This window comes from Pseudoliparis swirei, chromosome 5 (genome assembly GCF_029220125.1).
Source record: "Pseudoliparis swirei isolate HS2019 ecotype Mariana Trench chromosome 5, NWPU_hadal_v1, whole genome shotgun sequence".
NCBI lineage: Eukaryota > Metazoa > Chordata > Actinopteri > Perciformes > Liparidae > Pseudoliparis > Pseudoliparis swirei.
This window is the reverse complement of record NC_079392.1, coordinates 1,467,616-1,489,298: the sequence shown is the minus strand read 5'-3', so window position 1 is coordinate 1,489,298 and position 21,683 is coordinate 1,467,616. Positions and strand designations below refer to the sequence as shown.

At 45.8% G+C, this 21,683-nt stretch overlaps 2 protein-coding genes across 5 annotated transcripts in view; one reads left to right on the top strand and one right to left on the bottom strand.

The window, feature by feature from the left end:
* The window catches only part of LOC130194306 (proteoglycan 4-like), a 9,494-nt gene extending 3,838 nt beyond the window's left edge, over nucleotides 1–5,656 (top strand). The window contains exons 6-14 of one of the 2 annotated variants that reach the window (XM_056415258.1): nucleotides 320–463; nucleotides 705–1,619; nucleotides 1,722–1,937; nucleotides 2,247–2,333; nucleotides 2,751–2,887; nucleotides 3,368–3,524; nucleotides 3,629–3,727; nucleotides 4,476–4,604; nucleotides 5,449–5,656. In XM_056415258.1, the coding sequence (XP_056271233.1) occupies nucleotides 320–463; nucleotides 705–1,619; nucleotides 1,722–1,937; nucleotides 2,247–2,333; nucleotides 2,751–2,887; nucleotides 3,368–3,524; nucleotides 3,629–3,727; nucleotides 4,476–4,604; nucleotides 5,449–5,558 (1,994 nt within the window). In that variant the 3' untranslated portion in view covers nucleotides 5,559–5,656. Of the gene's footprint in view, nucleotides 1–319; nucleotides 464–704; nucleotides 1,938–2,246; nucleotides 2,334–2,750; nucleotides 2,888–3,367; nucleotides 3,525–3,628; nucleotides 3,728–4,475; nucleotides 4,605–5,448 lie in introns of both variants that reach the window. The other variant, XM_056415257.1, reaches the window with a different exon arrangement.
* The window catches only part of tprb (translocated promoter region b, nuclear basket protein), a 30,620-nt gene continuing 14,578 nt past the window's right edge, over nucleotides 5,642–21,683 (bottom strand). For 2 of the 3 annotated variants that reach the window (XM_056415254.1, XM_056415255.1), the window contains exons 29-51: nucleotides 21,436–21,567; nucleotides 21,217–21,347; nucleotides 20,439–20,637; nucleotides 19,931–20,077; nucleotides 19,411–19,609; nucleotides 16,455–16,648; nucleotides 14,160–14,233; nucleotides 13,779–13,972; nucleotides 13,430–13,705; nucleotides 13,098–13,258; nucleotides 12,931–13,005; nucleotides 10,745–10,927; nucleotides 10,498–10,638; nucleotides 9,192–9,282; nucleotides 8,396–8,550; nucleotides 8,205–8,273; nucleotides 8,037–8,125; nucleotides 7,364–7,479; nucleotides 7,173–7,271; nucleotides 6,928–7,072; nucleotides 6,544–6,659; nucleotides 6,376–6,465; nucleotides 5,642–5,856 (exon numbers count right to left, since the gene is read on the bottom strand). In XM_056415254.1, the coding sequence (XP_056271229.1) occupies nucleotides 5,810–5,856; nucleotides 6,376–6,465; nucleotides 6,544–6,659; nucleotides 6,928–7,072; nucleotides 7,173–7,271; nucleotides 7,364–7,479; nucleotides 8,037–8,125; nucleotides 8,205–8,273; nucleotides 8,396–8,550; nucleotides 9,192–9,282; nucleotides 10,498–10,638; nucleotides 10,745–10,927; nucleotides 12,931–13,005; nucleotides 13,098–13,258; nucleotides 13,430–13,705; nucleotides 13,779–13,972; nucleotides 14,160–14,233; nucleotides 16,455–16,648; nucleotides 19,411–19,609; nucleotides 19,931–20,077; nucleotides 20,439–20,637; nucleotides 21,217–21,347; nucleotides 21,436–21,567 (3,123 nt within the window). In that variant the 3' untranslated portion in view covers nucleotides 5,642–5,809. The remainder of the gene's footprint in view (nucleotides 5,857–6,375; nucleotides 6,466–6,543; nucleotides 6,660–6,927; nucleotides 7,073–7,172; nucleotides 7,272–7,363; nucleotides 7,480–8,036; nucleotides 8,126–8,204; nucleotides 8,274–8,395; nucleotides 8,551–9,191; nucleotides 9,283–10,497; nucleotides 10,639–10,744; nucleotides 10,928–12,930; nucleotides 13,006–13,097; nucleotides 13,259–13,429; nucleotides 13,706–13,778; nucleotides 13,973–14,159; nucleotides 14,234–16,454; nucleotides 16,649–19,410; nucleotides 19,610–19,930; nucleotides 20,078–20,438; nucleotides 20,638–21,216; nucleotides 21,348–21,435; nucleotides 21,568–21,683) is intronic. The other variant, XM_056415256.1, reaches the window with a different exon arrangement.

The following is a 21,683-nucleotide window of genomic DNA, read 5'->3' as shown; positions in this document are numbered from 1 at the left end:
TCCCTCTGGAGAACCCTATTGGGTTCCAGTTGGCGCCCTCATGGTTCTGTGTGGGAGGTTTTCCGGCACCAGAGAGGAAAGAACCACATGAAGCCAAGAAAACATCACAGAACATTTTTCTTGGAGGATTATTGTTCTTCACTCGTGGTTCTGCGGTTCTGGTGGTGTTGTGTTCCTCCTCTTCTCTCAGGAGGAAGACGAGGTGACATTCCCGTGTTTATATTTAGACGTTCTCGCACACGACCCGGTGGTCACGCCGCCCGGTGCCGATCCGGTACCGGGTCCCCGGCGTGACATCCGGGCTTCTCTCTCCCTCCAGATATGAACGGCCAGAGCTTCCCCAACGACGAGTTCACTGACTATGAGGAAGAGGAGGAGCCGGAGGAGAGTCCAGAGAGCCCCGGGGGCCCGGCAGCTGACCCGCTGGACCCCCCCACACCTCACCCCGCCACCGAGAGCCCAGGTACTCGTGTCCAGGGACTTCCTCACAGAGAGGATCATAAACATGAGGAGAGATGATCCAAACCCCACAGAGACGGGACCAGACCCACCAGACCCACCAGGTCCACCAGGTCCACCAGACCCACCAGACCCACCGTGTTGATTTATGACGTTCATGTTTCCACCAATCAGGACGAGCTGCACTTCATACGATGTTTAAAAAACAAACGACTTGCTTCATAATCCTGTCGGTTCTCCTCCAGCTGCTGTGGACCAGAACCGCCCTGATGAGCCAGAGGTCACGACCCCATCAGAAACGGCCTCTACCGGACCCACAGAGACCTCCTCTACTGGACCCACAAAGACCTCTACCGGACCCACAGAGACCTCTACTGGACCCACAGAGACCTCCTCTACTGGACCCACAGAGACCTCTACTGGACCCACAGAGACCTCTACCGGACCCACAGAGACCTCTACTGGACCCACAGAGACCTCTACCGGATCCACAGAGACCTCTACTGGACCCACAGAGACCTCTACCGGACCCACAGAGACCTCCTCTACTGGACCCACAGAGACCTCTACTGGACCCACAGAGACCTCCTCTACTGGACCCACAGAGACCTCCTCTACTGGACCCACAGAGACCTCTACTGGACCCACAGAGACCTCCTCTACTGGACCCACAGAGACCTCCTCTACTGGACCCACAGAGACCTCCTCTACTGGACCCACAGAGACCTCCTCTACTGGACCCACAGAGACCTCTACTGGACCCACAGAGACCTCCTCTACTGGACCCACAGAGACCTCTACTGGACCCCCAGAGACCTCCTCTACTGGACCCACAGAGACCTCTACTGGACCCACAGAGACCTCCTCTTCTGGACCCACAGAGACCTCTACTGGACCCACAGAGACCTCCTCTACTGGACCCACAGAGACCTCCTCTACTGGACCCACAGAGACCTCCTCTTCTGGACCCACAGAGACCTCTACTGGACCCACAGAGACCTCCTCTACTGGACCCACAGAGACCTCCTCTTCTGGACCCACAGAGACCTCCTCTTCTGGACCCACAGAGACCTCTACTGGACCCACAGAGACCTCCTCCACCATCCTCGCCTCAGTGCTGGACCCGACCGGCGCCCCTGAGGGAACCACTTCAAGCGATGGTACCGTCACCACGGGCCCTCCTCCGGCTGACCTTGAAGACCCTCCAGAGGGGACCGGGCCAGAACTCGATGCCCCGACGACCCACAACCCCTCTTCCACAGAACCAGCGCGACTCGACACCACAGAGGAGGAAGTCACACATGTCACCCCAGAACCAACCCAACCCGCACCACCCCGAGTCCAGGACCAACCGGACCCATACAGACCGGCTCCGGTTAGACCCAGTCTGGTGAGACCGGCTCCAGTCAGACCGGCTCCGGTTCGGCCCAGCTCCAAGCCTCAGACGAAGCCGCTCGGCGCTGGAGGGTACCAGGCAGGTAAGAAGGAAGTTCTGGGTCCAGATGAACTCAGAAAACAAGATGGAGTCCGAGAGGAAGAACGTCTCTTGAGGACCAGAGATCAAACTTCTAGAACCTCGCAGGTTCTCCGGTTCTGCTTCATGAGCCCGTGGTTCTGTTAAAGTGGAGCATGTGCTATTGAGGGACAGAGGTCCCACTCTGTACATAATTCAGCACTTTAAAATACTTTAAAGAATGGAGATGAATTCTTCTTACATTATATTTGAGTTTGTTTATCCGAAGTGATGTTGTCTTACTCACTAAGCCCCGCCCCCTTTTCTCTCCTAGACGACAGCTACGACAGCGACCTGTGCAGCGGGCGGCCGGTCGGCGCCGTCACCACGCTGAGGAACGGCACCATGGTGGTTTTCAGAGGTCAGCGCCGGTCACAGAACTCCAGAACACCAGAACTCTAGAACTCCAGAACACCGATTACATGAACTATCAACTCACAAGAGGAGGGAGAGAAATGAAGATGAGTTTCTGTTCGTCGTTAGCGGTTCCTTATAACAGAAACTTTGGCCCCAGAAATCATCTCTCCCTTTACTCGGCCCTGTACATATTTAAATTCCTGCGTTTATTTTATAATTTTCCAGGTCACTACTTCAAGTGAAAAGTGACATTTTTTGCAGATTTTTCTTTTTTTCAATCCAATATTTTCAGTTTGAGTTGTTAGTTCTTTCCTAAAAAAAACCAGAAATCATCTCAGATCATCTCAGATTATCTCTCCCTTTACTAGTCCCTGTACATCTTTATATTCCTGCATTGATTTGTTGATTTTTTATTCTCCAGGCCACTACTTCTGGCTCCTGGACCAGCACCGGGTCCCCGGCCCGGCCCGGCCCATCACTCAGGCGTGGGGCGTCCCGTCCCCCATCGACACGGCCTTCACCCGCTGCAACTGCCAAGGAAAGACCTACATCTTCAAGGTGGAGCCGTCCTCACTCGCCTGATCTAAAGGCATTAATGCATTTCACAAATATGAAGTTATGGTGTTAGTGAAGTCTCTCCAGAGGTGTGTAGAGGCCCATCTCCAGTGTTCTAGTGGTACATTGTGTTATCGCCTTAAAAGACTAGCGGAGGGGTAGAAAACCCTTAGAACCCTTTTTATGTGAGCGCAGCTGAAAACAGTTATGCTGCTGAGAGAAGCTGTACAACTGGCCTTCCTTTGAGCCACAAGAAGAACTACATTAATATTTACTATAAACATCATTATTTATAACCTCAACGTCTTGACTCGATTTTATATTCATTGATAAATAATGGAGAACACCCGACTGTCTGGTGACCCTTAACCTTTGACCCTAGTGTTTCAGACTCGGTTGTTCTTCAAACGTTTCTTCTAATTCGTGTGACCGGTGTATTTGTTGCTGGTGGATGTTAACGTGTTGCCATGGTGACCGTCTCAGGGTTCCCAGTACTGGAGGTTTGAAAACAGCGTGCTGGATGGAAACTACCCGAAGGTCATCCAGGTCGGCTTCGGTGGCCTTCGAGGTCAAATCACCGCCGCTCTGTCCGTACCTCAGTTCCAGAGGAGGAGAGAGGCGGTCTACTTCTTCAAGAGAGGCGAGTCGACGCCCACAGGATTTAGTTTCTCTTGTGTGAAACAAACATTCATAACAATGTGTGACTCTGAGCCCGCCTCCCTCTCTCTGATTGGTTCTTTCCAGGTGGATCGGTGCAGAAATATTCATACCAGTTTGGCACGAGTCCAACGTGCGGCAGGAAAACCCAACACGCCGTTTACACTCGCACGGCTCGCCACGCCGGTGAGAACACACACACACACACACACACACACACACACACATCTATGAATAAGAACAGATTGACATAAACTCACTTTTTATTTAGCATTCCAAGAGTCATCCTTTAGTGTGTGTGTGTGTGTGTGGGGGGGGGGGGGGTCAGCAGGTGAATCCTGTAAATACCTGAACTGGAGAAATGCAGCAGCTGTTTTTTTACATACATTTGTGAATCTGCACTATAATTCTAAAGTTTGGGGTCATCCAGACAATTTAGTGTTTTCCATGAAAAATCTCTTTCATTTATCAAATTAATTTCAAAATTTATATAAAATGAATATAAAATCTAGTCAAGACGTCGAGGTTATAAATAATGTTTAGAGTAAATATTAATGTAGTTCTTCTTGTGGCTTAAAGGAAGGCCAGTTGTACAGCTTCTCTCAGCAGCATAACTGTTTTCAGCTGCGCTCACATCAAAAGGGTTTAACTGGTTTTCTGCCCCTCCGCTAGTCTTCTAAGGCAATAACACAATGTACCATCAGAACACTGGAGATGGGCCTCTACACACCTCTGGAGAGACTTCACTGACACCAGAGAATAGTCATCTACACATTAACTATGTAGAGTTTATGATTCATTTCATGTTATCTTTATTGAAGAAACAGTGCTTTGAAGAATAAGAACATTTCTAAGTGACTCCAGACTTGTGACCGGGCGTGTATATTTTAAATGACATTAATAAGAGTATATAACTTCTCCATCTGGCCTCCAGTGTCTTTCCTCCAGCCGGCGGTGAGCATCAGGACCTCGTGGAGAGGCTTCCCGTCCTCCATCACGGCCGCCGCCTCCGTGCCGAGCGCCTCGACTGCAGACGGATACAAATACTACGTCTTCTCCAGATGTGAGTCACTGAAGACGTTTCCTCTGAGAACATCAGCGAGGAGTCAAGAAGCGTTTCTGTAGTTCAGCTTTAATGTTTTATCGAGTCGATCGGCCTCGACGAGCCGGTTACTAAACCCACGTCACTGAAGGTCCTTTGTGTTTTTGCTTCTTCAAAAAGAACAAAACGTTCTCAGCGTTTCCGTCGAGTCTGATCTGCCTGACGACCGCCATGTGAGGGACGAGGCAGCTGTGAAGGTCGTTTAGGACGGTGACCTTTTACGTAAAGCTCAACGGAGGAACTGTTAAATATTCTATTAGAATGATACCGGCAGACTAGAGAACAATAGAACTGAAGATGAGGGGTTTAAAAATAAATTATATATACACATAAAAAAAACATAAATAAATGAATACATATATAATAAAAATAATTAAAGTATTTAAAAAAGAATAAAACCATGAATAAAAAAAAATAAAAAAAGATAAAATAAATAAAATAGTCCAGCTCTTGAAGATTTAAACCAAAAGCTGTCAATGTTCTTAAAACTCTGGCGGTCAGGAATATTCGAAGGTGCATGAGATTCTGTTTATCCAAAATTAATGTTCACTCAAAATTGAAACTGGCATAAACATGATTTTTTATTTATAGAAGTGCTTTTAAGTGATGTCGTCCTTTCATGCAGCTCTTTGTTTTCCCTAATCCGGTTTGTCTGTTGCTCTTTATTCTGTGTTTTACTATTCCATTTGTTTTGCCTCGATTCTCTGGAGAGCACTTTGTAAACGGTGTTGTATGAATAAAGTTATTATAATTATAAAACTTCCTAAATCCATAAATCTAAATGCTGATTGAATTCTTCCTGCAGCTCAATCCTTCAGCGTGAGGATGGACTCGGGGCGGCCCGCCGTCCCCAAAGCCAAAAACAACGCAGCGCCGCGCAGCCGCGACTTCTTCAAGTGCTCAGCCAGGGCGTGACGAAGAGGGCGTGACGAAGACATAAAGAGGGAGTGATGATGAAGAGGGCGTGAGGAAGAGGGAGTGAGGAAGGAAATAAAACATTTTGTCTTACAGCTTTTAAAGTTTATTACATTCTTCATAAAAACACTGGAGACATCCCAAAAAAATAAAAACAACAGGCGTCAGAATGAGTGATCATCATCATCATCACTAGGATATTGGAATTTGAACACACGGGAAAACTCTGGTCACGGTCAGTTTTTCGACCCTCATCTGGCGAATCGTCGCCCGTGAACTCCTCGAGAAGGAAACCCACCTGTCGGGAGGAAAAGAGTCGACATGTTTAAATGTAAAACAACGAGTGTTTATTTTTAATCATAACATAATTAATATACACTTTTATTAATCCCCAAGGGGAAGTTAGTTCTCTGCATTTAACCCCTCAGTGATGAAGGAGCAGTGGCTGCAGTGATGCGCCCGGGAAGCAACTGGGGGTTCAGTGCCTTGCTCAAGGACACTTCGACTTGCAACTAATGGGAGAGCGGGGATCGAACCTACAACCTTGGGGTTGCAGGACGGCCCTCTTACCCCACTGAGCTACAGACGCCCCCAAAATATTTATCCTGTTATTCTAAAAACATGAAACTGAATTATATCAACCAGACATGTTTTACTGCTGCTGGTTGGTGAAGGATGACGTCGTTTATTAACGCGCACGACCGGGTGGAGAATAAAGGACGACGTCATCGTTTATTTAGAACTTTTCTGGTCCACAAAAGAGTGAAGCGCGTCTCCCGACCACCAAACAGGAAGTGGCCGCCGTGGTCAGACGTACCTCCTCTCTTCATGCGCCCCCCGCGGTGCTCCGGCCAGCGCTGCAGCTGCCGGCTGGAGCCGGGTCTGGAGGGCGCCGCACTGCTGGTGTCTGAAACACGGAGACGCAGAACTCAACAAATGCATCAGACAGGAAGTGAACGGTGGCACACAGGAAGTGATCCTCTACCTGCAGAGCTGGAGGACGGCTCCTGGCTGGTGGAGGGGAGGCAGGCCGGCTGGTGGCCCGGGTCCTCAGAGTCCCCCTGAGAGGCCACCGGGTCCAACAGCACCTCAGCACTGGACCTGGAATAAACAACAACATGAATTTACTTTTAATAAAGCAGATACTCTTTTTACTAAACACCAACAAAGAGGACCCGATGGGAACAAAGAGGACCCGATGGAGACGTGACGGAGACGTCGGGTTCGGAGCTCCATGAGGTTCTTAAATCAACTCGTTCACGTCTCTGAACCTTTAGTCTAACTCATTGTCTTGGTGGGACTCCGTCGGCGAGTGAAGGGTTAATCAAGAGTCACGTTGCCGTGGTGACCGAGCGGCGTCGAGTCTCACCGGTCGGCGTCGGGCTCCAGGAAGACGTCGTCCTCCGTGGCGCCGCCCGCTCCCGGGCCCGGCGTGGACGTGCTCACCATGGGAACCGACTGGGAGGCGTGGTCACCGGGGGCGTCGGACTGAGCCGCCTCCGAGAAGATGGTTACTGGAGGAGGAGGAGGTGCACATGGCGTAAAGTTGAGCTCCAGACATCGGACTCTTCCTATCCAGCTCGTCTATGTCGGGTCAGAAACTCGTCGTCTCACCTGGAGCCGACACCTGAGACGGCGTGGTGGGGACGGTGCGTCCGCCCGACTCCTCTTCGTGCGTCGCCAGGAACAACGGGCTTTCGTACATCCCGAGGCCTGCAGACACGAGAAAGGGAATAGAAACCTTGGTGCCCTGTGGGAGGTAAAGATCTCCTCCCGCCTGCGGTCCACACTGAGTCCTCGTTTACCTCCGTGCGAGGCCAGCTGTCCCAGGTCCGAGTGCGAGGAAGAGGAAGAGGAGGTCTGAGGAACGTCGTCCGAGAGACCGAACCTGAAGCGAGGCACGCCGGCTACCTGGGGAGAACTGGCAGGAACAGGAAACAGTCAGGAAGGTAGAGACTAGTAGCGATCAGTCAGCGCAGCAGCAGGTAAAATCAGGTATAAAAACATCAAGACAAGACATTTAAAAGTAAATAAAACATTAATTATTTGTGTGTGTATATATATATAAATAATATTTAATATTTTCAATAAAATGTTTTTAAAACAAATATAAATAATTATTTTTATTTAATTATATATATATTATTTAATGTTTTCAATAAAAATATATAAATAATATTTGATGTTTTTAAAATGAAATGTTTTTATTTATATATATAAAAAAATATATAAATAATATGTAATGTTTTAAATTTCAAAAAAAATTATACATATATTAAATATATATATTACGAATTATTCATATATATGATGGAGGAAACAGCTCTGGGGGTTTCAATAGTCCTGAATCTTCAGCTCAAGGCAGTGCTGGCAGCTCCAGGTGCTACAGCTCAATATTCACTCTGAATAAAATGAAAAGCTCCGCAGAGGCCTGAGGGAACATTGCAAGAGTCACGTTTACATATTCCTGAGACTCACTGGATCGTCTGGTCGAACCCGTCGGAGCGCTGCGGCAGCACCAGAGTCGGCGTGCTGGGAACCATCCGGTCATCGTCATCAAAGAAGTGCTGAGGAAGAGGAGGAGACGACAGGAAGCCTTGAATACAAAACTGACATCTGTGCAAATTACGTAACAAACGGACTCACGGAACTGACCGGCACCCCGGGGGTGAGCGTCGGGACTCTGCCGACCGACTGGCGACGCACTGGGATACGCTGAGGATTTCAGAATTTTAAAATATATATATAGATAAAAATAAATATACACAAAATGAAATGTGAAGACCAGAAACAAAACATTTAAAAGCCATGAAGCTGGTCTCTGCGTTCCGTCATACCTGAACCTGAGCGGGCGGTCCAAGCTCTGACGTCGGGGCGATGTTCAGGCGGGGGGGCAGCAGGTGTGTCGGTCTCCGTGGCGACTGAGGCAACCGGGAACCGGAGCTGCTGATTGGCTGCTCCGCAGCGTACGACGCCTCCATCGAGCCGTCGACTGGAGCGGGAGACGACATTTAAACAAGAGCGGCCGTTTTAGTTTCAAATGTTAAGATCAGAAAGAATTGTTCATAAAATACTTCTGGAATCTAAAAGCTTTAGAGCTTTTGTAATGACAAAAAATAAATTTGGAGCAGATCATGTATATTATTATATAAAAAATGTGTGTACTGAAAGAAAAGAAAAAAGAAGGTGAATAAGAAAGAGAAAGAAGAAATGAAAAAAAAATTTGAGACTTAATTGAGAATCTGGTTGGTTCCCACTATTAATAAAGGTAAATAATTAAACGTGAATTAAATTAATAAATATAAATAAATAAATACATAATTAAATGTGAATTAAATGAATTTAAATAAAGATAAATACATATTAAAATGTGAATTTAAATAAATAAGATAAGATAACCACTATTGTATGCTTTTATCGTAGGATCCTCGTCGGCCTAATTAAAGTTGAGTTTAGGTCTAATGTTCTAAAGTTTAAGTTAAAGAAGAGAGCAGCCCTGGTTGGAAAGGACCTTTATTCTGGCACAAGGCGCCGCTCATCCCTTCAGAGCAGACAACGCTTTACACGTCTAATTAATCGCCGTGACGACGGTTTACGGTCTGCGTGAGTTTGACGAGCGTTCCCGGATCTTACAGCCGGTCTGGGAGTCGGCCGGCCGCTGGGTAGAGTCGGACGCCCCCAGACTCTCCTCCGTCTCCGTGCCCAGGTCGGTGACGTCAGCGCCCTGAGGAGGAAACGAAGAGGGGGATATTAAATATATAAGAAAAGCACAAAGGGGAATATTAAATATATAAGAAAAGCCCAGATGGGAATATTAAATATATAAGAAAAGCCCAGAGGGGAATATTAAATATATATGAAAAGCACAGAGGGGAATATTAAATATATAAGAAAAGCACAAAGGGGAATATTAAATATATAAGAAAAGCCCAGAGGGGAATATTAAATATATAAGAAAAGCCCAGAGGGGAATATTAAATGTATATTAGTGGTGAGAAAAGGAGAATTTAAACAAGTTCTAGAGGGCAAATTAAAAAAAGTTCTGTAAAAAAAAAAAAAATGGAGGGAAGGGGAGGATGAAGAGTTCAGTAGAAGTGGAGGAAGCATGTTATGGGATCACACACACACACACACACACACACACACACACACACACACACACACACACACACACACACACACACACACACACACACACACACACACACACACACACACACACACACACACACACACACACACACACACACACACACACACACACACACACACACACACACACACACACACACACACACACACACACACACACACACACACACACACTATAATGGCAGAGCACCACAGAGAGCTGATGATTCAAGTTTTCCTTCAGAAAAGGCCAAATATAATAATATGAGTAAAACTTAACTGAACTTCAAGATACATTATTTAAAGAAATTAGAGAATCCACACAAAAAATCTATTGCAACGCTTTGATTTACTTTTTAATTAAGAATCTGCGTGAAAATAATTAAATATTAAATTAATTAAAGTGGTTTTTTAATTGTTCTTGAGATTTAAATTAAACTAATAAGAGCCGCTGAATAATTTGAGTTTTATTTTACAATAATTTAACGCCGTTGGTTTCTTTTATATAAAAATAAAAACTAAAAGATATCCCGTGATAATTTGTATTAATTTTTTTGAACTTTCCATATCATAAAACCTGGTGCCGACCCTCTGTTGTCTCGTTATGACATCACCGTTCAGACAGCGACTCATCCTCCGTGACACGGTAACATCTAAACACGCAGCTGTCAGGACAGGAAGTTACGACTCGGGGAGGAATGCAGCTGAAGCCAGACGGTGGAAAAACTGAGTGTGTGAGAGCTGGAAATCTCTCACTGGAAGCGTGGGAAGGGTTAATACAGTGTGTGTGTGTGTGTGTCGCTCGAACCTCTGCTTCGTCTTCCTCGTAGGCCTCATTGCCGTCTCCGCTTCCCTCGTTGCTGTCTTCTCCTTCCTCCATCTCTCCGTCGTCTTCCTCCTCGTCCTCTTCGTCTTCCTCCTCCTCCTCTTCTTCTTCCTCTTCATAGTCCTACATTGGAGCAGCGATTAAAATAATTAGTGGAACACAAGACATCTTAAAAAAAAAAAAAAAGGCCGATTCACAGTTTACACTCTGCTTGATATAAAGTCCCTACCGGCTCCTCTTCTTCTTCCTCATCCTCTTCATCGTCACTCTCCGTGTCCGTCACTATGACGATGACCTCCTGCTGCAACTGGTGAGGAGAGTCACTCTGGGTCAGGGTGACCTCTTGGTATATCATGATGGACTGGGAGGCTGAACCGTCATCTCCCTCCTCCAGGACCGGGAAGTCCTCCGTCTGCATAAGAATGGAGACCATCAGCATCTACTCTCTATTTTTTTATATATATAAATATATATACATACCTCAATTAAATAAATATATATATCAATTATATATAAATAATATATATATACACATACATTAAATAATATATAGTTAATATATATGCATATATATATACATAAATTAAATATATATATATATAGAAATGTATAACTTAATAACACATATATATACATATACACATAACATATATATATATTCATAATATACAGTGCATCCGGAAAGTATTCACAGCGCTTCATTTTTTCCACATTTTGTTATGTTACAGCCTTATATATTAACTATACAAATTTCCCCTTGGGGATTAATAAAGTATATATCTATCTATTCCAAAATTGATTAAATTCATTATTTTCCTCAACATTCTACACACAAAAACCCATAATGACAAAGTGAAAACTGTTTTTTGCAAATGTTTGCACATTTATTAAAAATAAAGAACGAAAACATAACATGTACATAAGTATTCACAGCCTTTGCTCAATACTTTGTTGAAGCACCTTTGGCAGCAATTACAGCCTCAAGTCTTCTTGGGTATGATTCCACAAGCGTGGCACACCTATTTCTGGGCAGTTTCTCCCATTCTTCTTTGCAGAACCTCTCAAGTTCCATCAGGTTGGATGGGGAGCGTCGGTGCATAGCCATGTTCAGATCTCTCCAGAGATGTTCAATGGGGTTCAGGTCCGGGCTCTGACTGGGCCGCTCCAGGACCTTCACAGAGTTGTCCCGAAGCCACTCCTTTGTTATCTGGGCTGTGTGCTTCGGGTCGTTGTCCCGTTGGAAGATGAACCGTCGCCCCAGTCTGAGGTCCAGAGCGCGTTGGAGCATGTTTTCATCCAGGATGTCTCTGCACGTTGCTGCATTCATCTTTCCCTCAATCCTGACTAGTCTCCCAGTTCCTCCCGCTGAAAAACACCCCACAGCATGATGCTGCCCCCACCATGCTTCACTGTAGGGATGGGATTGGCCAGGTGAGGAGCAGCGCCTGGTTCCCTCCAGACATGACGCTTGGCATTCAGGCCAGAGTTCAATCTTTGTTTCATCAGACAGGAGAATTTGGTTTCTGAGAGTCCTTCAGATGCTTTTTTGCAAACTCTAGGCGGGCCGTCATGTGCTTTTTACTGAGGAGTGGCTTCCATCTGGCCACTCTACCAAACAGGCCTGATGTGTGGAGTGCTGCAGAGATGGTTGTCCTTCTGGAAGGTTCTCCTCTCTTCATAGAACAACGCTGGAGCTCTGTCAGAGTGACCATCGGGTTCCTGGTCACCTCCCTGACTAAGGCCCTTCTCCCCCGATCGCTCCGTCTGGCTGGGCGGCTCTAGGAAGAGTCCTGGTGGTTCCAAACCTCTTCCATGTCCTGATGATGGAGGCCACTGTGCTCATTGGGACTTTCAATGCTGCAGACATCTTTCTGTACCCTTCGCCAGATCTGAGCCTCGATACAATTCTGTCTCGGAGGTCTATAGATAATTCCTTGAACTTCATGGCTTGGTTTATGCTCTGATATGCACTGTCAACTGTGACACCTTATATAGACAGGTGTGTTCTCAATCATGTCCAATCAACTGAATTTAGCACAGGTGGACTCCAATCAAACATCTCAAGGATGATTGGTGGAAACAGCACCTGAGCTCCATGTTGAGTGTCATGGCAAAGGCTGTGAATACTTATGGACATGTTATGTTTTCGTTTTTTATTTTTAATAAATGTGCAAAAAATTGCAAAAAACAGTTTTCACTTTGTCATTATGGGTTTTTGTGTGTAGAATGTTGAGGAAAATAATGAATTTAATCCATTTTGGAATAAGGCTGTAACATAACAACATGTGGAAAAAGTGAAGCGCTGTGAATACTTTCTGGATGCACTGTATATACATTTAATATGTATGTATGTTCTTTGTCTATATATTAGGTGCATTAGGTTTATATATATATATTTATTAGGTGATGGCCTACCTGGCTTGCTTCTGCACGATCTTGACTGTCTGTTAGCACCACCGCCTCAGCACTGTCCTCCACCAGCACCTCCTCCTGAGGAGAACACACAACACCGACATGACGTCACGACACGACCGACTACCGGTTTCCAGATTAATTTAAAAAACCTGCGCCCCCCTCCTCACCTCTGGACCCACTCTCTGTACGATACGCAGCTTCTTGGGGATCGGAGCCCTGGCGCTGTCCTCCTGGGCGGACTCCGTGTCGGTGACCAGGGTGGCGGCGCTCTCCTCCTCCTCCTCACGAGGCCTCTTGGACATGGAGGACATTCCTGGCGTTGCCGAAACTAAGAGATACGGCATTGTGAATAAATACACACCGCGTCTAAATGGAGGCTGAACCAAAAGATAAAAAGGAAACTCCCTGTGGCTCATATGAGACGTCTGCACACAAAAACAACAACATGCACATTTCTGATCTGAACATCTTCCCAAAATAACAAAAAGAAAACGTTTACCAGTTCCAAACACCGAGGAAGACGTCGAGGGCCATTCCACCTGCGAGCTGGGCGTCGCCTCGATGACCATGGGCGGCGGCGGCTCCTGATTGGCCGGCTCCGCGTGGCTCACGCTCTGCTGCTGCGTGGGCTGGACGAACGCCGTGGTCTGCGTCTGCTGCCCCGTCAGCATGGCGCTGGTCAGCGTGTTCTGGACGTTGGGGCTGGCGGAGCGAACCGAGCCGCTGCCGTACACGGTCACGTGCTCCACCGGCGGGCCCTCGGTGGACTGCATGGCTGCAGGGGACACAAGTACTGCATCAACACACACACACACTACAAGGTCCTTTGAGTCGACACGTGGACGTACCTTCTTGGGTCTCCGCCTGCGTGGTGGGCATGACGGTGGCGGTGGGGGTCGGGGTGGGGACGGTGGCCGGGGTGATCATGGGCCGGATGCTCGCCCTCGGGGGGGGCTTGTTGCCCGGGTTCACGGGCTGCTTGCTCGACGTCGCCACGGGCGTCGGCTTAATGTTGGCGGTGGGCGGCTCGGATGTGCTGGCGCTGATTGAGACATGAAGAATGACCCGTACCCGTGAGCATCTCACATGAGAAAGACTTGAACCAGCACCACCGAGTGGACCGGAGAGGATCCCAGAACCGCTGGGAATAAGTATGCGTTCACTTCCTGTACACGACCGGTCTAAAGATTTAGAACACGCCCCTTTCTGCAGTTGTTAGCAGCTCTTACCTCCCCCTGTCTGCCGCCGGGGTCGTCTTCAGGCTGATCTGCCTCTGCTCGGTACTCCTCTGCTGCTCCTGGGTCTGAACGTCAAGACAGAAACACATGAAGTCTCCATACTGTAGTTTCATCAAACTTACAACGATGATGTCACTTGATATCCTTCTGATTACATCTAATTAACTTTCCCCACGGAGAAGTTGTTACAAACGAGTATGCAGAGCATGCACATAATAAATATATATATATTAAATATTTGTAATGTATCTATTAAATATGTATATATTAGTGCTGTGAAAAATAACGCGTTAACTCAGTTAATTCAATTACAGGTTTAACTAGTTATTTTTTTTACCGCATTTAACGCATGCGCAGAATGAGCTTCCAATCCGTCTGTTGTTGGTCGTCGGGACGAAAAAAAAGTCACTTGCAAAATGAGCTTCCAATACACCACTTCAACCTGAACTCTGTCCGCTCTCATGCAGACGGTCTGTTCATCGGTAATGATCCTTCCGCAGGTTCACCTCCGGAAACCTTGTTACGACTTTTACTTCCTGTAGATCAGGGTCTCAACACGTCGATCGCGACCTGCCAGTCGATCGCTGCGTAGTGTCGGTAGATCGCATGACATTAAAAGATTGGCCCGCCCCTGACATGTTCTCTAGAGCACGTCTTTGTTCTTTTATTAAACTAAACGTCTGTTGTTGATCGTATCTCCACAGCAGCATGTCATTTCTGTCTCTTCGCGTTGCGTTAACACTTATCGATCTCCGTCTCGCGGGCCACAGTGCTCCGGGTGCGCGCATCGGGACCGAGCACAGACAAAGTCACTTGTCAATCTGTCCACCTTTAGATTGTATCATGGTGGAGTTAATGGTTGACAAACAAGAGAAAAATGCTGTTTAACCCTCCTGTTACCTTTACATTTACGAACATATTTTACCCTCGGGGTCAATTTGACCCCAGCAATTAAAACCTCCAGAAAATTATTAGAATTAATATTGCTTCCCAAGTTTAAGTGTGAGGTACTTTATGTTTGTTTGTTGACTACCTAAATAGCCCTTTAAATAAATAAAAAAGTTGATATTTCTGATACGTTTGACAGTGAAAAACAGCCTGGGGTCAAATTGACCCCAAAGAACACCGACATTAAACATTGAATGGGGTCAAATTGACCCGAAAGGTAACAGGAGGGTTAAACATTCTGTTTAGGATGAAGATGTATTAATGTTCCATATGGAAGAAAACTGCTAAATAACTGCTGAGTTGCAGCACCATTGTATAGAAGAATGTATAAATGTATATATCCGTCTTGTCATAAATCTCTATGTTCTCACAAAATATACCGAGAATATCGGTAATATGTGATTAATCATGATTAATCCACAGAAACCTGTGATTAACCCGATTACATTTTTTAATCGTTTCACAGCCCTAGTATATATATTACATATGTAATCAGGGTTTTTCCTGCATAGAGAACATTTGGGCGCGCGCCTACACCGTTTTCCCGAGCGCCTATGACAAATCCCGAGCGCCGAACGCAAAAAAAAGTCAGCGATTGGGAAACCCCCCCAAAAAAAACAACTGTGTTCATCAGGTGCACGTCAGCGAATATGTTCTCAATAGTATGTTTCAAGTCGGCTACAGCCGAACCCTCGTTCTGTTTGGATCAATAGTAATCGAGTTCAGTGTTTCCCCTAGGTTTACAGCTTTAACACTGAGGTGTGCTCACCTGTGCGCGCATCACAGCTGAGCGAGGCGCGGGCGAGCCGAGAAGAGTTGTTAACGGGGGGGGGGGGGAGCACGGATGTGTGCGCGCGTGCATCACCGCAAAGCTTCGATGCCGGCGCGCGCAACAGCCCGACGTGCACGAATAGGTGTTACAAGCGCAGGGCGCCAAAAAAAATTTCAGGGAGCACCGAAGACCCATTTTGACCCAGGAAAAACCCTGGTAATATATATATATATATACACAAATTAAAAAGTATATATATATATAATATTGAAAATATATATATATAAAATATATAGAAGCAAGTTAATGTTTATAGTGATGAAAAGTTGATTTTAGGTTGACAACAAAAACAAACATTGACAATATTTGCATCTTGACAACCTGTTTTTAACATATTCAGAGGAAAAAATTACATAATAGTTCATCTTTTTAAGTTAACAGTTTGCATGTTTGTTTTAGAAAACCTGCACATTGTGCACGTGTGAAGCTCAACAATATCTTTGTCTTTGGCCGCCAGTACACAATAAACACACACAGCTTGTGAAAGCTTTAGGCAGCAGACCCACCTTGCAGGGCCCGGCCTCCGGTGGCTCGTCCCTCTGCTCCTGCCTCTCCTGCTGACCCCTCAGGTCTCTCAGTTCCCTCTCCTGGCGACTCAGGCGACCTTCGAACTGAGACTTCAGAGCGCCCACTCGCACCTCCAGCTCCTCGCGCTGCTGCTTCAGCTCCTCGTTTTCCTTGTGCAGCTGGTCTTTGGAGCCTGCACACAAAGCATTTCAGTCTTGAGATTCAAATTAAAGCTGCCAGCAGTGATGTGCGGGTCCTCGGAATGTCATGTGGACATAGGCTAGCAATTTGGTGAGGATAGTCTACGTCAGGGGTCCCCAACCCCCGGGCCGCGGCCCGGTACCGGTCCACGGCTTGGTTGGGACCGGGCCGCGGAAATAAAGTTAATAAATAAAGTTGTAATTTTTTTTAATCAGTCGGAAAAATATCTTATTTTGAAAAAGGACCGGATACCCGTGTGTGCGTCTGAGCCGCGTTCAGGAGTCTTAAAGTTCGGGTTTATCGCTGCAGGCGAGTCTCACGCGCCGAACCCTCTGCTGGCGGCACAGTGACAAAGAATCTTAAAACATATTCAACCTGCTCAATGAATTCTGTCACTTCAGGGAAATGACAACTGGTTTCAAGTTGGCCGATAAAGTCGCTGCTGTGTGGGCGAGTGAACAGCGGAACATTCTACATGTTTCAGACGTTGACCGGGTGGAAGAGGCTTTTAAAAGAGTTTGAGCGGTACTCCAACCACAAAAGACCCGACTGCAATAGAATAGACCTGCAACCCATTTGTAAACAAACCCACCCGGTGAATCGAGCCCGTCCGAGCTAGAAAAAAATGTGTTGGAGATGCAAATGACGGTGGCCTTAAGGGACATTTCACACAACAACTCTGTGTTCTAATGACAGCGACCAGAACTCGGTTAGGAGCAGCGGACCAAACGTCTGTGTCGCCGTCTCCATTAGCGGCTCGTTGCAGGTCAACAAGCACGGCTCACACTCGGCGTAATGATGAGTTGGAGTTTTGGCACTTTATGCCCTTCGTATAATTGTATGACGTCATTTTTATTACGTCATTTATATTGCCGGTCCGTGAACATAATTTCTGACACGGAACCGGTCCGTGGCTCAAAAAAGGTTGGGGACCGCTGGTCTACGTGATTTGGAAGTTATGAGTCTTTACAAATTAGGCCACACCCCTTAGATGTTCATTGGTCCATATCTGCTGAACGCAATGAGATATCAACAATGTTTAAAATTCTTTTGATGAGATTGAACCAATGATGAAGCACAGAAAGTTTTGTTTGAATCGGACCCATCGTTTAGGAGGCATTGGAAAAACAGTTTTTTACTCAATTCAAAATGGCGGAAAATCTAAGTAGGCGAAGCTTATGTTCATCATTGACTTTTTTGTAGAGCAGGTCCAAGTGGACATGTATGCCAAATATTTCAAGTAAATTAGTCATTGGTAGCAGAATGTGTGGGCTTTTGAACGGAAATACATTCTAGGGGGCGCTAGAGACATACCTGCAAACTCATGAGGGGTGAAAAAGGTGACAACGGGGTGCAGGTGACTCTTTTTGTTGTTGTTGTCACCACACCACATCCACGTTGTTTGAAGCCTCAAAGCTTTTAGAACCACAACTACAGTCATTTTATTGTTCTGACCGCAAATCTAAATAATGATAATAAACAGTTTAAGAACAAAAGGTTCTCCGCTCTGACTCAGCCCTATAATGATAGTAATAACAAATATACATTGTCATTATATATAATATGGTTAAAGTCATTCATGAACCAACTTCCATTTTCCTGAACAGTCCTCATGGACTTTTCTCTAAATCTGTTCTGTCTCTACCTGTTTGTCACGATACTCATATTATAACTTCTATACATATTACATACCTGCCATAAATATCATGATACCCAATACCAGAATTCAATACAATAAAACATCATGGTACCATAAATACGAGACTGGTATATTTATCTATAATAGGAATAAATAAAACATCTGTATGGTTCACTTTTTACCAACTTTTTCAACACTTAACAAATGACAGTAATATGAGTATTAATACAGCCAGATATGAATGAAACTACATGGTTCCATCATAGCATTGATGATACACTATGAGGCCGTTAGTCTCTGACCAGATGATCCACAGTTCATCAGGATGAGCAGCTGGAGAGTTACACAACTTTACAGACTGAAGCATTTCACTTCTGGCATCTTTGTATTTGTTAAGCCGAAGTCTCTAAAGCTGCTCCTCTTCTCTGGCTGTGAGCTGCGCAGCGCAGTGTGCGCAGACAGCTCGACACGGAGCAGCGCGTGCGCTCTGATCGCTCTCTTAATGAAGTATCGATACTAAAAATATGCTAAATCACATCGTGTTTAACGTACGGGTACTTCGTTAGCATCGCTACACCGTGCAGCGGGACAGGAGTAGATGTAGCAGCTGACATTCAAGCTAACCTGAACCCCCAAACGCTGTGGACATCTGAACGCTGATTGGCCGAGACGCGACACGCCCCATCAAAGATGTTTTATTGCGAAGAGCAACACTTCACACTTTTCTCCGCGTCTCACTGCAATCTCAACGGCAGCGGGCCAGGTGACCCCCCCCCCCCCAAAACAAAAACTCTTCGGATCTCCACAATTCACGTGGATGACCTATTTTGAGTTCAAAACGGTGAATTTCACCGAAAGGTGACAAGTTTGCAGGTATGCAGAGAGAAAATTCTTTTTACCCAAAATTGTGTTTTTCACCAGACCCGATATGCATCTCAAATTTAAGAACTTTTGGGATATGATAAAGCCAAAAATGGCAGAAAACAGTAGAGAATAATAATAACTCCTTGAACAACAACGAGGTCGTCACGAGGGCCCTAACAAAGGAAAGAGCGCCAGTACAACGAGGGCGAATAGAAGCGCCGCAGTATCGTCTCTGGCCACCGCTCTCTCACTTGTGAGCTGGTTGATCTTCTGCTTGGCGTAGACGATGGCCTTCCTGGTCTTGTCCTCCTTGTCGGTCATCTGCTGCCTCAGCGTGTCCTCGTGAGACGCCTTGTCGTGCAGCTCCTGCCTCAGCCTGGCGAGCTCCGCCTGCAGCCGGATCGACTGCTCCTGGGCGCCACGGCCTTCAGTCTCACGCTCTGCAGCCGCCTGTCACGGGCCAGGAAGACACAATACTTATGATTATAGACACTGTTTTTCAATGAAGATAACATTAAATTAATCATAAATACTCTCTACATAGTAAATGTGGTGAATGAATATTCTCTGGTGTAAGTGAAGTCTCTCCAGAGGTGTGTAGAGGCCTATCTCCAGTGTTCTAGTGGTACATTGTGTTATCGCCTTAGTAGACTAGCAGAGCGGTAGAAAACCCTTTTTATGTGAGCGCAGCTGAAAACAGTTATGCCGCTGAGAGAAGCTATCCAACTGGCCCTGATAGAAAGTCTCTGAGCACTAGTCCTGTGGTTGGACCTTGCTGCTGGTCTCCAGCTGCCCCTCCAGCTCTCTGGTCTTGGCCTCCGTCTGGCTCAGAGCGTCTCGGAGGCTCTGCAGCTCCTGGACCGAGGCTTGGCGAGCCTCTTCTTCTTGGGACGGGCCCGCCGCCGCCTCGGCTACCAGCTGGAGGACAGTGTGAAGAATGATGTTCAAAACATAACACTTTTCAATCATTTTTCTGTGACTTTTCCAGAACTTTTTTACGACTTTTCTACAAATTTGTAATGACTTTTTTACGACTTTTCCATAACTTTTCTACGACTTTTGTGACTTATTTTTACAACTTCACCAAATTTTCCGTGACTTTACTACGAATTTTTTATAACTTTTCAATGACGTTTCCATAACTTGTGACTTTTCCATAACTTTTCTACGAATTTTCCATGACTTTAATAACTTTTCCGTGACTTTTTCCATGACCTGATGAACCCTGAACAGACAGTTCAATAACGTTCGATATGAAGACTGAAGACCGAGCGCTCACCTTGTCGTGCTCCAACTTGAGTTCATCGTACTGCATCTTGTAGCGGCGTCCAATCTTCTTCACCTGAGTGATGGTCTTCACTTTCTCCTGGAGTTCCTGGTTCTTGGTTTCCGCTTCCTTCTTCAGCTTGTTCCTCTCCTCGGTTATCTTACTCATATTCTGCATCTGGCTTTGCAGAGACGTCGTGAGAATATAGGTCCTTAAAACAGAAATTAAAGGAGAGATTGTGAAGATTTATGCTGAATCGACGTAGAAATTATGCCCCAAACCGCCTATATACCGATACCCCCTATATACAGATAGCCCCTATAGCAGCATTTCAATAGACATGAGACATTTTTTTATTCATGTATTCATTCGACTGTTAGATGAAAAACAATGTGTGCACTGGTTTCAGCTTACTGGCCAATCCTACTGTCATTTAATGTCTGGATATATAAATTATATATATAAAAAAATATATAAATAAATAAACAATAAAAAAAAAAAATATATATAAAATATATTTATTTTTATATATATACACACACATGTCTGGCTTAGTGAAATGAGGTGACCTCTTTATTTATTTGTATGCATTTATTCCCCTGTTCCTCGAGGTGGGCGTACCAGTGGGTTAGTTTATGTGAGCAAAAAGATGAAAAACAATGGAAATATCAGTTAAGTACATGTTTGCTGTGTTACGTATCAATATAAAAAAATACCTTAAAAAAAAGTGCCAGAGAAAGAACCGGTATAGTTCAATACGGAGAAAACGTTAATATTTCCAACGCCTCACCTGGCCACCTCTGCTTTGAGCCTGGTGCTCTCCTCAGTGAGCTGCAGGATGCGTTTCAGGTTGGCCTCCTTCTCAGAGTGCAGACGCTTGTACTCCTCGGGGTCAGAATCCTTTTGCTGGCTCACCAAATGCTAAAATAATGAGGAAAAAAAATGATAAAACATGAGGCATAAATAGTCTCCCCTGCTTCTCCACGCCGTACGAGCAGCATCGTCCCACCTGGGTCCGAGCCTTCCAGCGCTTGATCTCCTCCTCGAGGATCTTCTTCTCCGCCTGCAGCATGCCGCTCTTCTCGCTCAGCTCGGAGTTGGCCTGCTGCAGCGGCATGATGTCGGACTCCAGCTTTTGTACCTGAAGTGCACAGACGGCGAGCTGAAAGCTACTCGGGAATACTTTTTGAACAATGTAGTGCTTTTAAAGTGACAAAAGCCCCAAAGAGGAGATTCTAGGAGCATATCAAACTACGT